Here is a 15,179-nt window from a genome sequence, read left to right as displayed (position 1 = left end):
GGGTGCACGCATGGTGACTGTTGAGTAGAGACTTCTGGCTATGCCATGATCTCGATCAGCCAATGCTGGGAGTTCGGGATGACAACTTTCTGCCTCTAGTCGGCCCTCGGCTTCCCCCAGGAAAATTGTGAAAGCGGAAGCTGGTTCCAGGCAGACCAACTCTTCCAACCCAGAAGGGTTGGGGGTTGTTAGAAAGCCTTTTCCCAGGAAGCCTCACACCTGAGTCTTAAGTTTGGCGGCCATGCTAATCATTTTTAACCAGCTGACAGGTGCCCAGTATTTTCCTCCAATTCTAAGGAAGAATAGGACCGAATAGCAAGTGAAAGTGGTCCGATATTAGTCACCGCTTTGGAGAATCCTTGTATGCGGCTACCAAATGTTATTGGTGGTTCTTTGTTCTTAGAGCTCCCAAGATGGCGTGGGCCACTCCCAAGATGGTGGCAAGCCTTTTGTTCTCTGACCAGAGGTTCTTGCCTCACAGATTCCAAGGAATGGAACCTTCGGCCATGTGGTGAGTGTTATAGCGCTATTAGAAGCCATGGATCACAGAAGAGAACCATGAAACCCAGCGACTAGTGTTCTGCTCAATTAGGACAAACCTGGGCACTTAGCTGCCCAGGAACAATGGTGAGCCTCTAGCCCAAACGGGAGCAGCAGTGGGCGCCTCGCTGGATCCGAAACACAGTGGACATCCTGCCGGATCTGGAGGGATGGAAGTCAATGGGAGGTCTGTGGCGGCGGTGAACAGCAGTGGTGGACAGTGAGGGAAAGCTCACCTCGAGCCAGAAGAAACATGGACCAGAAGAGTGTGCAGTTGCAAGATTTAATAGAGTGAAAACAGAGCTCCCATACAAGGGGAGGGGACCCAAAGGGGGTTGCCCCTCCCTGCTTGAATGCCTGCGGTTTATATCCCAGTCATTGTCCCTCCCACTATGTTCTCAGATAATAGATGATTTGACTATTTCTTTACCTCCTGCTTTTAGCCTAATTGGTATTTTAGTGAGCCCTCTTCACTACCTGATTGGTCGGGTGTGAGCTGAGTATCAAGCCCCGTGTTTAAAGGTGGGTTCGGTCATCTTCCCCAGCTAGGCTTAGGAATTCTTGGCCTAGGAAATCCAGCTAGTCCTATCTCTCAAAGGGAACTCTAGCAGCTGCATTCTCATGGAAATGTTTAGATTAACTAGAGGACAAACTTTTTTTTTTTTTTTTTGGAAACAGAGTCTCCGTCTGTCACCCAGGCTGGAGCACAGTGGCGCAATCTTGGCTCACTGCAACTGCTGCCTCCCGGGTTCAAGGAATTCTTGTGCCTCATCCTCCCAAGTAGTTGGGATTACAGGCTTGCACCACCACACCCTGCTAATCTTTTTTTTTTTTTTTTTTTTTTGGATTTTTAGTAGAGTCTGGTTTCACCATGTTGGCCAGGCTGGTCTCGAACTCCTGACCTCAAATGATCCTCCCATATCAGCCTTCCAAAGTGTTGGGATTACAGGCATGAGCCACTGGACCTGGCCTGAGGACAAACTTTCCTTGTGTGTCTACAAATGAGTGAATGAAAGATCATTTTTAGAGAATGAAACCTAATTTCAAGAGAGCAGAGAGAGGGCAGAGACTTCTGGGGTCTGAGCTCTCCCATGTGACATTCACGCCCTGGGACTGTAGTAACTTCTCATGTGTGTGTGTGTCCTCAATCTTCCTGGCATGTGACGACGAACCCCAAGTTTATACTCCAGACAACATAGCCGCTTCAAAACCTGAGAAATAGCAGGACTGTATGAGGATTCTTGACCTGTGGCCCAACCTCTCTGCCCTGTTTGCCCAGCACCAGCCTCCTGGAATAACAGAGATGGCTAAAGCAAAACTTCCTCTGTGTTTACAAATTGTTCTCAAAGACATGGTTTAATCTCATCCTCCTTCAGATCTGTGAGATAGCTATTATTTCTATTTAAAGAGACAAGACACTAGGTCACAGAGAAGTTAAGTAATTCGTTCACGGTCACAGAGTTAATTGATAGCAGAGCCATGATGTGAACTGAGATATTCCATCTCCTGGAGGAGTTCATCTGTATCTAAATCCAAATTATCACTAAGCTTTGAGCTACAATCTTTCTTTTCTTTTCTTTTCTTTTCTTTTCTTTTCTTTTCTTTTTTGAGACAGAGTCTTACTCTGTCACCCAGGCTGGAGTGCAGTGGCGTGATCTTGGCTAACTGTCGCCTTGACCTCCCTGGGCTCAGCTGAGCCTCCTGAGTAGCTGGGACCATAGGCATGTGCCACCACACCCAGCTAATTTTGGTACTTTTTGTAGAGACAGGATTTTGCCATGTTCCCCAGGCTGGTCTCAAATTCTTGGGCTCAAGGAATCCGCCTGCCTCTGCCTCCCAAAGAGTGGGATTACAGGCATGAGCCACTGTGCCCAGCCTATGATATTTCTCTAAGAAAAATATTGGTTATAGCCACCAAGTTATGTTACCACAAGAAATGACTCATTATTAGCTGCAGGCTTAGAATGTTCATAGCCAAAAGCCATATTTCATTCTGTGTTGAACTCATTAATTTAAACCATTCCTAATTTTTTATTGTGATGAGTCAATAGATATTTACAGTTAATAAATCAAGAAAAACAAATATAAGTATATTACATATACCGATTCAATGGTAATCAACAATATAACTTAAAAGCAAACTATTAATAAATCTGGGTAATGGGTGTGGAGTGTGGGTGTTGTGGAGATGGGTGCAAGAGACATTTGTTTTTCATTTAAAACTCAGTACAGTCTAAATTTTTCAAATATGCAAATGTTACTGCTATAAATTAAAAAAATATATTTTATTTTATTTTATTTGAGACAGAGTCTTGCTCTGTCACCCAGGCTGGAGTGCAGTGGCGCAATCTCAGCTCACTGCAACCTCTGCCTCCTGGGCTCAAGCAATTCTCCTGCTTCATCTTCCCAAGTAGCTGGATTCACAGGCGTGTGCCACCACGGCTGGCTAATTTTTGTATTTGTAGTTAAGATGGGGTTTCACCATGTTGGCCAGGCTGATCTCAAACTCCTGACCCTGTGATCTGCCTGCTTTGACCTCCCAAAGTGCTGGGATTACAGTCATGAGCCACTGTGCTGGGCCTAAAAATTTTTTTTAAATAGAAAAATAAAGTAAAAAATATTTTATCGATGAGTGCTTGCTTAGTCATATGTAGTGCTATGTAGCCAATAAAAATAAAATGAGGTACCTCTATACAAATTTTAAGTAAGAAGAACACACTGCAGAATGATACTAGAATAATACTATTTATTTCAAAGTGTGTGTGTGCGTGTGTGTAGATAAACTTGCACACCAAACTGGAAGGATATATACCAAAGTGTAGGAATAAAGAAAGAGTAGGGAGGAGGGAAAGACTTTATTTACTTTCTTTTTCTTTTCTTTTTTTTTTTGAGACGGAGTCTCGCTCTGTTGCCCAGGCTGGAGTGCAGTGGCACCATCTCGGCTCACTGCAACCTCCACTTCCTGAGTTCAAGTGATTCTTCTGCCTCAGCCTCCTGAGTAGCTGGGACTACAGGTGCACACCACCACACACAGGTAATTTTTGTATTTTTAGTAGAGACAGGGTTTCTCCTTATTTGCCAGGCAGGTCTTGAAATCCTGACCTCATGGTCCTCCTGCCTCAGCCTCCCAAAGTGCTGGGATTACACGCATGAGCCACTGTGCCCAGCTGATTACTTTCTGTCACGTGCGTCCATGTGAAGAGACCATTAAACAGGCTTTGTGTAAGCAATAAAGCTTTTTAATCACCTGAGTGCAGACGGGCTGAGTCCGAAAAGAGAGTCAACGAAGGGAGATTGGGGTGGGGCCGTTTTATAGGATTTGGGAGGTAGTGGAAAATTATAGTCAAAGGGGTTTGTTCTCTGGTGGGCATGGACGGGGGTCATCAGGTGCTCAGTGGTGGAGCTTCTGAGCCAGGAGAAGGAATTTCACAAGGTAATGTCATCAGTTAAGGCAAGAATCGGCCATTTTCACTTCTTTTGTGATTCTTCACTTGCTTCAGGCCGTCTGGATGTATACATGCAGGCTTGGGCTCAGAGGCCTGACACTTTCCATACTTCTATATATTGTTTGATATTTTTCAGGGAGCATGTGCGTTGAATATGAATGTATATGGACAATTCTGCAGGTTCAAAGCTAAAGTGATTCTGCGTGTTTTCCTTTTCTTTTCATGCCATGAAAGAGCCCAAATGCGGTTGTATGGTGTTATGTATGAGAGTCAGGATCTTACACTGATTTGTAGTGAGGAAATCCACTGGTTCTCTGCTCCGTGGTATTGTTGCAGAAGGGAAGTTTATGAGTCAAATAACTCCACTCTTGTGCCTTAACGTCACCACAGAGCTGACCAAAAGTCTGACTCATGTTTCTTTTTATATTGTTAGATTTCCTTTCTCTGCTTGGTTTTGAGCATATGTCACCAGAACACATGGAATTTAAATCCCCAAATCTAGAATTAATATTTCGTGACTGTAACAAGGTATCTGTCCCACGCTTTGGAATTCTGGACTTTGGGTCTTGATTTACCCTGGTACTTATTAGAATCTTTTTGAGACCTTGGCAATGAAATGATTGACTTTGAGCCTTGGTATCTTCATCTGTATCATGAAGATGTTAATAATATTAATCCCACAGTATTATTGCCAAGATCAAATGGGATAACCTATATGAAAGCCTTTGAAAATTATAAGCAATATACAAATAAATATAACATACTATTATTTTATTAGTCCTAGTAACAAAAAGATACTTAATTCTCACTGACTACAGGGTTAGAGAATGAACATGCCCTGCCTTACTTCTCCTTTCCATGCCGTGCAAAATGTTCCCGCAACTCCATCCCACAAAAAAAGATTTGCTTGGCAGTACAATTTTGATTGCTTGATGTTTCCATAGTGGTGTACCAAGAATCATAGGCAAGACAAGGAACTTGTAGCAAAATATTTCCTTGTTCTGTCCCCAGCCCAGATTTGTCCCCAGCAATACCAGGTTATTTATATCTTTTCTTCCCTTTATACTTGGCTCCTAGGAGAGCCAGGGCCCATGGCCTGTGCAGTGTTTTATTAAAGGGTCTTCCAGTAGGATTGTAATGGTTTTAAAAGATGATCACAAATTCTTTGACATTTCTCCCATTGAGTGTGGGATCTATATTCCCTTCCTTTGAATCTGGGTGGATTCATGACTGCTTTGACTGATAGAGTATGGCAGAAGTGTTGCTCTGTGAATTTCAAGCCTAAGTTACAGAAGACCATGCAGCCTCTGCCTTGTTAACTAGGACATTTGTTTATAGATTCTTGTCATCATAAAAAGTCCAGCTACCCTGAGCCACTGTGCTAGAGAGGCAATGTGTAGATGCTGTGATCAGTAATCCCTGTTTAGCCTGGTCTTCTAGCCAAGATATCAGAAACACGAGGGAAACCAGCTTGGACCCGCCACACCACTCTGCATGCCAGATGAATGCCAAGTGTCCTCCACCAATGCCTCATGGAACAGAATTCTCCACCTGGTCTCTGCTTAAATTCATGACCTACAAAATTGTTTTGGGGTAGCTTGTTACATAATAATTGGTAACCAGAACAGGAACGATAACCCCATTTTAGTTCAACTTTTGGACAGATTATGCATAATTATGGGGGTCAATTTATCTTTCTTTTTTCTTTCTTTGCAGTGAATTTTTTTTTTTTTACAAAGTCTTGCTTTGTTGACCAGGTTGGAGTGCAGTGGTGCCATCTTGGCTCACTGTAGCCTCAACTTCTTGGGCTCAAGCAATCCTCCCACCTCAGCTTCCCAAGTAGTTGGGACTACAGCTGCGTGTCACTATGCTTGGCTAATTTTTGGTTTATTTTTTGTAGAGATGACATCTCACTCTGTTGCCTGGTCTCAAACTCCTGGGCTCAAGTGATCCTCCCATTATGGCCCCCAAAGTGCTGGGATTGTAAGCATGAGCCATGATGCCTGGCCTTCCTACAGCACTCAGTATTCCAAGAGGTCTCCCATCCAAGCACTAACCAGGCCCAACTCTGCTTAGTTTCTGAGATCAGATAAGTTCCTTTTATTAAAAAAGAAATAGAGCTTACTGACTATTTTTGATAACTAGGTATTTAGATAAAGACTTCCAAAGAGATATCCTAAGCTTGAACTCTTACCCCAAATAGGGAGCACCAGAGCTTCTTTGCTGTCATCTTGCCTGAGAAACTTCCTTGCACTGGGGCTACTGAGTCAACAACATTCTTCATAAAAAGAATTTTCCTTTGGGAGTCTGAGGCCGGTGGATAATTGAGGCCAGGAGTTTGAGACCAGCCTGGCCACTTGGTGAAACTCTGTCTCTATAAAAAAATACAAAAATTAGCCAGGTGTAGTGACAGGTGCCTGTAGTCCCAGATACTCAGGAGGTTGAACCTGGGAGAGGGAGGTTGCAGTGAGCCAAGATTGTGCCATTGCACTCCAGCCTGGGTGACAGAGCAAGACTCCGTCTCAAAAAAAAAGAAAAAAAAAGAATTTGGTAAGAATATTCATAGGTACTCACCGTTTCTCTTAGGTAAAGAGCTAAGAGTGGAATTCCTGGGTTATGGGATAGATATATGTTTAACTTGGCAGGAAATTGCTAATTTGTCAAAGTATTTATATTGTTTTACACCTCCATTAGGAAAGTATGAGTGATCATTCCTCATCTCACCAATATTTGGTATTGTCAGGTGGGTTTTTTTTTTTTCATTTAATTTTGGTGAATTCTACTTTATGTGTTTTGTTGTTGTTGTTGTTGTTGTTGTTGTTGCTGCTGCTGCTGCTCCTGGTGTTTTTGGTATTGTATCTTAGAAATTGTTGACTAATCCAAAGTCACAAAGATTTACACCTGTGTTTTCTTCCAAGCGTTTTATAGCTTTAGCTCTTACTTTTAGGTGTATGATCCCCTTTGAGTTAACTTTTGTACCTGATGTGAAGAAATGGTCCAAACTGATTCTTTTGCATGTGGATATCCAGATGTCCTAGGATCTGTTGTAAAGACGGTTCTTTCCTTACTGAGTTGCCTTGATCCCTTTGTGGAAAATCAGTTGACCATAAATGTATGGATTTATTTCTGGACTCTCAATTCGACTGATGTATATGCCTATCCTTATGCATAGTTTTAATTGTGGTAATTCACTGTAGTCTTAATTGTGGCAATTCATCATAGTCTTAATTTGCATTTAATTGTATTTTCCTGATGACTAATAATTGCCCTAGAAAGTTCCTTCTTACCCATGCCAGTCAATCCCTTTCCTCAGCCCCATTCCCCCAGAGCTAGCCACTGTTTTGATTAGTTTCCACTGTAGATGAGTTTTAACCTGTTCAGGACCATTATATGAAAGGATTCACACAGTGTACACTTTTTAGTATGGGCTTCTTTCACTCAGCCTGTTTTTGAGATTTATCCATGTATGGTGTATATCATAGTTTGTTCCTTTCAGAAGAAATTTTTACCACAAAGATTTTCAAATTTATCTCAACTTATTTATTTTTATTTAATTTGTATGTGAAAAATTTTAGCCTTTTTTTACATTTCTCATCCAATTGCAGATTATTTTAAATTTACAGTTTTAGGTTTGCCCACTTTTGGATCTCTAACGTTTTGCTTATTTCTGGTTTTTGTCAAGCCCAGGCACTTAACTTCTGCTAGTCCCTTGAAGGCTGGACCACAGTCAAGGGCCGTTTTCTTCCTTCTTTTAAAGCCCACATACATTGCCATTTTTTTATTAGCTGACGTGTGTATTTATCCAAACATCTGATTTATTCCAGCTTTAGATTATATTTTTGCCTCTGAGTTATTAAAATACACATTTAGTTTACAATACCTACAAGCATTTATCAAAAATTTACTGAAGTTATTCATGGTATTTGGGGGGAAACACGATCTAAAAGGGACCCGTGATTATTTATTTATTTATTTACTGCACTTGATTTTGCAGACGAGTCTGGAAGTGTTAGTTGCAAAGGTATGCATTTGCTTCTCTGGCTACAAGAAAGAACAGAAATGCACAAAGAGGAGCAGTGTGAAGAAGAAGAGGCGATGATCCCCAGACCGACCAAAGCCCGCACTCCGCTGCATCCTGCGCCCAGCGCCCATGTCCCACCACGGTCGCTGCCACCATGCCTGGGAGTAAGGCTGAAGGGGATGCTAAAGGAGATAAAGCCAAGGTGAGGTAGAACTGCAGAGAAGATCCACAAGGTTGTCTGGTAAACCTGCTCCTGCAAAGCCAGAGCCCAAGCCTAAAAAGGCCTCTGCAAAAAAGAGACAGAAGGTACCTAAAGAGAAAAAGGGAAAAGCTGATGCTGGCAAGGAGGGGAGTAACCCTGCAGAAAATAGAGATGCCAAAACAGACTAGGCATGGAAAGCTGAAGGTGCTGTAGATGCCAAGCGAAGTGTGTGCATTTTTGATAACTGTGTACTTCTGGTGACTGTACAGTTTGAAATACTATTTTTTTTTTTTTTTTTTTTTTTTGAGACGGAGTCTTGCTCTGTCACCCAGGCTGAAGTGCAGTGGCGCGATCTCGGCTCACTGCAAGCTCCGCCTCGCGGGTTCACACCATTCTGCTGCCATAGCCTCCCGAGTAGCTGGGACTACAGGCGCCCGCCACCACACCCGGCTAATTTTTTGCATTTTTAGTAGAGATGAGGTTTCACTGTGTTAGCCAGGATGGTCTTGATCTCCTGACCTCGTGATCCACCCGTCTCGGCCTCCCAAAGTGCTGGGATTACAGGCGTGAGCCACCGCGCCCAGCCTGAAATACTATTTTTTAATCAAGTTTTATCAAAATGCAGATTTTGTTTTGCTTTTTTTTTGTTTTTTTTAAGCTATGTTGTTACTACACAGAACACTTAATTATTGTTTTGGGGGGAAGGGCCATGTGTCGCTAATAGAAAATCCTCGATACTGGACTGATGTGGGGAAAACACCTTTTCCTTCTAGTTTTGAGAGACTTCCTCTTGGGCCCCAGGAGGAGGGATTCCCTGACTTTGACACACATGGCCACCTTGGTACAAAAACCTTGTGGTATGAAAAAACAAATTCATTTTTTATGTCCTCTTCTTTCTACCTTTCAGAATAGACTTAAATCCCTTAAACCCAGACATCTTCTAGGAGCTGACCTCCAATAACTGGTTACCAGTGTGTCAGACAATCTGGACTTTCCCCTCAAAAGAGCAGTGGTTCCTGTTTCTAGGTTGGGGATCTTCAGATAAATTCTGTCATTTTCGTTTCACTTCCTGAAAGCCAGGGTCGGCTCACGACAAGTTGTTAAACAGCATATGCTAAATGTGAAATGTCAACCCTCACTCTAAACTTTCCCTGTTCAGAGCATCAGAGGAAGACTTCACTGGATGTTACAGTGGCTTTCTGATTTTTGGTAGTCCATTGAAGAAGGGAGTTTGAAAGTTGTTGTATACTGTTAACGATTGTCTGCCCATGTGCTGCCCAAAATACCACGATTCTTTGTGGAAATTATCTTTAATAAAGCTGGATACAGTTTGGCTTGGGAAAAAGAAACGCACAAAGAAGGCAAAGTGAGCTTGTGCTGTTCTGAAGAATAACTTGAAGAAGAGTGAGTTTGTGGGATAGCCAGTCTCCTCACCTTTTCCACCTTCACTCTTGAATTCTTGGTCTCCTCTGGCTCCTGTCTTTTTTGTCCCCTTTTTTTCCCCCAAATAATACCTGCCTTGGGCAAAATTATCAAATCAACCCCCCTGCCAGTACTCCCGTTGCTGCCTGATTCTCCTCCTTTATTCCTCTGTGCAAGCCCCCTTATGCTGAACCTCCAACCCTCAGGGTTCAACCAGACAGACAAAACCAGCAGGAAATATATATTAAGAGAGTTTTTGCACAGAATTGGCTTGTGTGATGGTGGCAGCTCGCAAGACACCCTAGAAAAGCAGGCCTGGTCTCTTAGACACCAGCTGAAGTTAACTACAGAGAAATTTCTTCTTCTGCAGAGAAGCCTTAGTTCTGCAATTACAACCTTTCCACGGATTAAATCAGGCCCACTCAGATGATTTAGAATAATCTCTCTTACGTAAAGTCAACTGATTATGGATTTAATTCACATCAACAAATTACCTTCATTGAAACACCTAAATTAGTGTTTGATTGAATAAGAGGGGACTGTAGTCTAGCCAAACTGACACATAAAGCTGACCATCGCACTCTATTTCCTACAGGAGTTGACTTTCACATACTGGCTCAACTGGTAACTAAAATGTAGCTGATAGAAACTGAATGCTCAGGAGTAGTTTTGTTTTATGAAGAAATCTTCAAGAAACAATATGAAATAAAAATAGCGAAGGTATGTGTGGGATGGGGTACCTATTCAAAAGGCAAGAACTGCTCACAGGCATGGTCACCCTGTCTCATTGTCCCCTCAATCTCCTGAAATATCAGCCATTCCGAATCTTTTATGTTATCTCTACATAGTCCTCTACCACCCCCACCAATGTACCCACCCAACAGCTCTTGACCAGCACCTCTAGGTTTCCTCCCATGAAAACACCTTGAGATCTACACCTAACATCTACTTTTAGGCTTCCCCCATCTTCTCAGCCCTGTGCATATTTTTAGGGACCGCACTTTTCTCTCATATTTAATTTGTCTCCTGTGGAAGTCTTTATGAAGATCAAATTATTCATGTATTCATCCATCAAATGTATGTCTAGGGCAGTGGCAGGTGGTGCATATAAAATAAATGGATTCACTTCCTCTATGTCCTGGGCTTGTTTCATTCTGTCCCTGTGTGCTAGAAGCCCAGGACACAGAGGAAGAAGCAGTGTGTTCTGACTGAGGGATTTTGGAAAGCTGAATAGAGTCCATCAGCTGGTTAAGAAGGATTTTGATGGATGGAGAAGAGCATTTCAGGTTTAGTGGACTACATGAACAAATGCAAGGAGTCCTGAAGATGAAGGCATGATTCAGAGCCTGCTCCTGGATTTGGATGCAGTATGTCGCTGGCTGAAGAGTCACATTTGGGGCACCAGGTTTTCACCAGCCTCACTTCATTTAAATGAGACTGAAGCCTACTGATAATTAGAAGACACTAAGGCTCAGGACAGATTTAGAAGAAGTGGTTAAAAAGGTGGAATGTCAGAGAATACAATACCCGAAAGTCAAGGGAGGATGTTGTAAATTATGTTTTGTTGCCACAGACATAAATCTAGTGTCTTGTGACTCAGTGCTCAGCTTTCTGTCTTGCTGGGCTGCCCTGTTTGAGTCCTTTGGCTAGAGATAGCAGGCTTTTCTTGGTGTTTTTTCTCCCCCGTGCACAGTGACCCAGGCTTCTCCAGCACATAGTCCACAAAATCTTTTTTATTTTTATTTATTTATTTTTTGAGACAAGATCTTGCGCTGTCGCCCATGCTGGAGTGCAGCGTCGCAGTCATAGCTCACTGCAGACTTGAACTCATGGATTCAAGCAATTCTCCTGCCTCAGCCTCTCAAGCAGCTAGGACTACAGGTGTGTGCCACCATGCCCAGCCCATTTTTAAATTTTTGGTAGGCACAAGTCTTGCTATGTTGCTCAGGCTCAGGATATCTTTATAAAGTTTTTTCCTTTTTTATTTTTTTGTAGGGGGAAGACACAGTCTCACTCTGTTACCCAGGTTAGAGTGCAGTGGTGTGATCACAGCTCACTGCAGCCTTGACCTTCTGGGCTCAAGTGATCTTCCTACCTCAGCCTCCTGAGTAGCTGGGACTACAGGTGCATGCCACCGTGCCCAGCTATTTTTATTTTATTTTTTTAAATAACAGACAAGGACTTGCTATGTTGCCCAGGCTGGTCTTGCACTCCTGGGCTCAAGTGGATCCTCCTGCCTTAGCCTCTCCCAAAGTGCTCGAGTTACAGGTGTGAACTACTGTACCTGACCTTTAAAGTTTAAAATCTTTTTTTTTTTTTTTTTTTTAGGTATCCTTTACCTGCAATAAAATGTACTCATTTCAAGTGTACAGTCCTATGAATTTTTTCTTTTCTTTTTCTTTCTTTCTTTTTTTTTTTTGAGATGGAGTCTTGCTGTGTCGCCCAGGCTGGAGTGCAGTCGCGCGATCTCGGCTCACTGCAAGCTCCGCCTCCCGGGTTCACTCCGTTCTCCTGCCTCAGCCTCCTCAGTAGCTGGGACTACAGGCGCCCATCACCACGCCAGGCTAATTTTTTTGTATTTGTAGTAGAGACAGAGTTTCACCGTGTTAGTCAGGATGGCCTCAATCTCCTGACCTCGCGATCCGCCCGCCTTGGCCTCCCAAAGCGCTGGGATTACAGGCGTGAGCCACTGCGCCGGGCTTTTTTTTTTTTTTTTTTTTTTTTTTTGAGACACAGTCTCACTGTGGTCACTCAGGCTGGAGTGCGGGGGCATGATCATAATTCACTGCAGCCTTGAACTCCTGGGCTCAAGTGATCCTCTCACCTCAGCCTCCTGAGTATCTAGGACTACAGGCATGTGCCACCATGCCTGGCTAACTTTTTTTTTTTTTTTTTTTTGGTAGATATCAGGGTCTCACTGCATTGCTCATTGTTCAGGCTGCTTTTGAATTCCTGGTTGCAAGTGATCCTCCTTCTTCGGACTCCCATCTGGAACTATAGGTGTGAGCTAGCATGTCCAGCCTTGAACTTTGAAAAATACATGCAATTTTGTAACTATCATTATAAGATACAGAACTTTTTCGTCCTCAAAAAGTTTCCTTTTTTTTTTTTTCTTTTTTGAGACAAAGTCAACCTCCGTCTCCTGGGTTCAAGCGATTCTCCTGCCTCAGCCTCCCACGTAGCTGGGATTACAGGCACACACCACTATGCCCAGCTAATTTTTGTATTTTTTAGTAGAGACAGAGTTTCACCGTGTTGGCCAGGCTGGTCTGGATCTCCTGACCTCAAATGATCCACCTGCCTCAGCCTCCCAAAGTGCTGGGATTACAGGTGTGAGCCACCATGGCCAGCCAAAAGTTTTCTTATTTAAGATGTTAATACTACCCACAGTGAACCACAGATTCAATGTGATCCCTATCAAAATCCTAACAATGGCTGGGCATGGTGGCTCACCCCTGTGATCTCAACACTTTGGGAGACCGAGGAGGGAGGACTGCTTGAGGCCAGGAGTTCAAGACCAGCCTGGGCAACATAGTGAGACGCCCCCAGCTCTCAAAAAAAAAAAAAAAAAAAAAAAAAAAAAAAAATCTAACAACCTTTCTTGCAGAAATAGGAAAATATATCCTAAGATTCATAAGGAATCTCCAGGGACCCCAAATTGCCAAAACAATCTTGAAAAAGAAGAAGAAAGTTGGACTTCTTACACTTTCCAGTTTCAAAACTTACTACAAAACTATAATAATCAAAATAGTGTGGTTCTGGCCTAAAGAAGGACATATGGATCAGTGGATTCAGAAATAAACCCTCAGATATAGGGTCAAATGATTTTTGACAGGAGTGTCAAGACCATTCAGTAAGGAAAGGATAGTCTTTTTCAACAAATGATGATGGGAAAACTGGATATTCACATGTGAAAAAAAAAAGAAGTTGGACCCTTACCTTACACCATATACAAAAATCAAATAAAAATGGATTACAGACCTACATGTAAGAACTAAAACTATAAAACTCAAATGAAAACATAGGGGAAAAGTTTTGTGGCATTGTTTTAGCAATGATTTATTAGCTGTAACTCAAAAAGGATAGGCAACAAAAGAAAAAAGATAAATTAGATCCCATCAAAATTAAAAACTTGTACATCAAAGGACACTATCAACAGATTATAAAGGCAACCCAGGGAATGGGAGAAAATACATGCTAGCTAATCATAGCTCTGATAAGTCATTGATATCTAGAATATATAAAGAAGAAATATATTTCAACAACAACAAAAAACCAAACAACCCAATTTTTAAAGTGGGGCAAAGGACTTGAATGGCATTTCTTCAAAGAAGATATACAAATGGCAAATAAGCACATGAAAAGATGCTCAACATCACTAATTATTAGGGAAATGCAAATCAAAACCACAAGGACGCCTGGCCTGGTGGCATGTGCCTGTAGAGTCTGGGGCTATTAGGGAGGCTGAGGCAGGAGGATCCTTTGAGCCCAGGAGTTTGAGGAGTGGGTGATAATTGCACCTGTGAATAGCCACTATATTCCAGCCTGGACAACATTGCAAGATCCTATTTATTTAAAAAATCTGCATACAAGGAGTTACTACTTTCCACTTTACACTCATTAGAATGGCTATTATACACACACACACACCTATAGGTGTTGGCAAGATGTGGAAAAATTGGAACCTTTGTGCATTGGTGGGAATGTAAAAACATGCAACTAGGCTGGGTATGGTGGCTCATGCCTATAATCCCAGCACTCTGGGAGGCGGAGATGGGCTAAACACTTGAAGTTAGGAGTTCGTGACCAGCTTGGCCAACATGGAAAATCATGTCTGTACTAAAAATACAAAAATTAGCTGGGTGTAGTGGCGCATGCCTCTAGTCCCAGCTACTTGGGAGGCTGAAGCAGAAGAATCACTTGAACTCAGGAGGCAAAGTTTTCAGTGAGCCAAGACTATGCCACCGCACTCCAACCTGGGCGACAGGGCAAGACTCCGTCTCAAAAAAAACAAAAAACAAAACAAAAACAACAGTAACAACAATAAAAACCATGCAACTGCTATGGAAGATGGTGTGGTGTTTCTTCAAAAAATTAAACATAAAATTACCGTATGATCCAGCCTTTCTACTTCTGTTTTCACAAAAAAGTGAAAGCAAAAACTTGAACAGATGCTTGTACATCCATATTCACAGCAGCATTATTCACAATAATCAAAGGAAGGAAGCAACCCAAGTGCCCACAGGTGGGTGAAAGAATAAACACAATGTGTGTACGCACAGTGGAATATCATTCAGCCTGAAAAAGGAAGAAGAGTCTAACACATGTTCCAACATGGATGAAACTTAAAGATAGTATGCCAAGTGAAAAAGACAGCCACAAAAGGGCTGGGTACGGTGGCTCACGCCTGTAATCCCAGCACTTTAAGAGGCCGAGGCAGGAGGATCATGTGAGCCCAGGAGTTTGAGACCAGTCTGGACAACATAGGGAGACCCAGTCTCTACACACACAAGAAAATTATCCAGGCATAGGCTGGGCACGGTGGCTC

General features: G+C 42.5%; 1 protein-coding gene across 1 annotated transcript in view; it reads left to right on the top strand.

Annotated features, from left to right (window-relative positions):
• LOC103885799 (putative Dresden prostate carcinoma protein 2) overlaps positions 1–11,436 on the top strand; it is a 36,700-nt gene extending 25,264 nt beyond the window's left edge. The window contains exons 3-4 of the mRNA XM_021940532.2: positions 7,981–8,209; positions 10,227–11,436. Of these exons, the coding sequence (XP_021796224.2) occupies positions 7,981–8,209; positions 10,227–10,233 (236 nt within the window). The 3' untranslated portion in view covers positions 10,234–11,436. The remainder of the gene's footprint in view (positions 1–7,980; positions 8,210–10,226) is intronic.
• Positions 11,437–15,179: the final 3,743 nt, after the last annotated feature.

The sequence above is a fragment of the Papio anubis genome, chromosome 7 (assembly GCF_008728515.1).
Source record: "Papio anubis isolate 15944 chromosome 7, Panubis1.0, whole genome shotgun sequence".
NCBI classification, from domain to species: Eukaryota; Metazoa; Chordata; class Mammalia; order Primates; family Cercopithecidae; genus Papio; species Papio anubis.
Note: the sequence above shows the minus strand (reverse complement) of the source record. Positions and strands in the feature narration are given on the sequence as shown.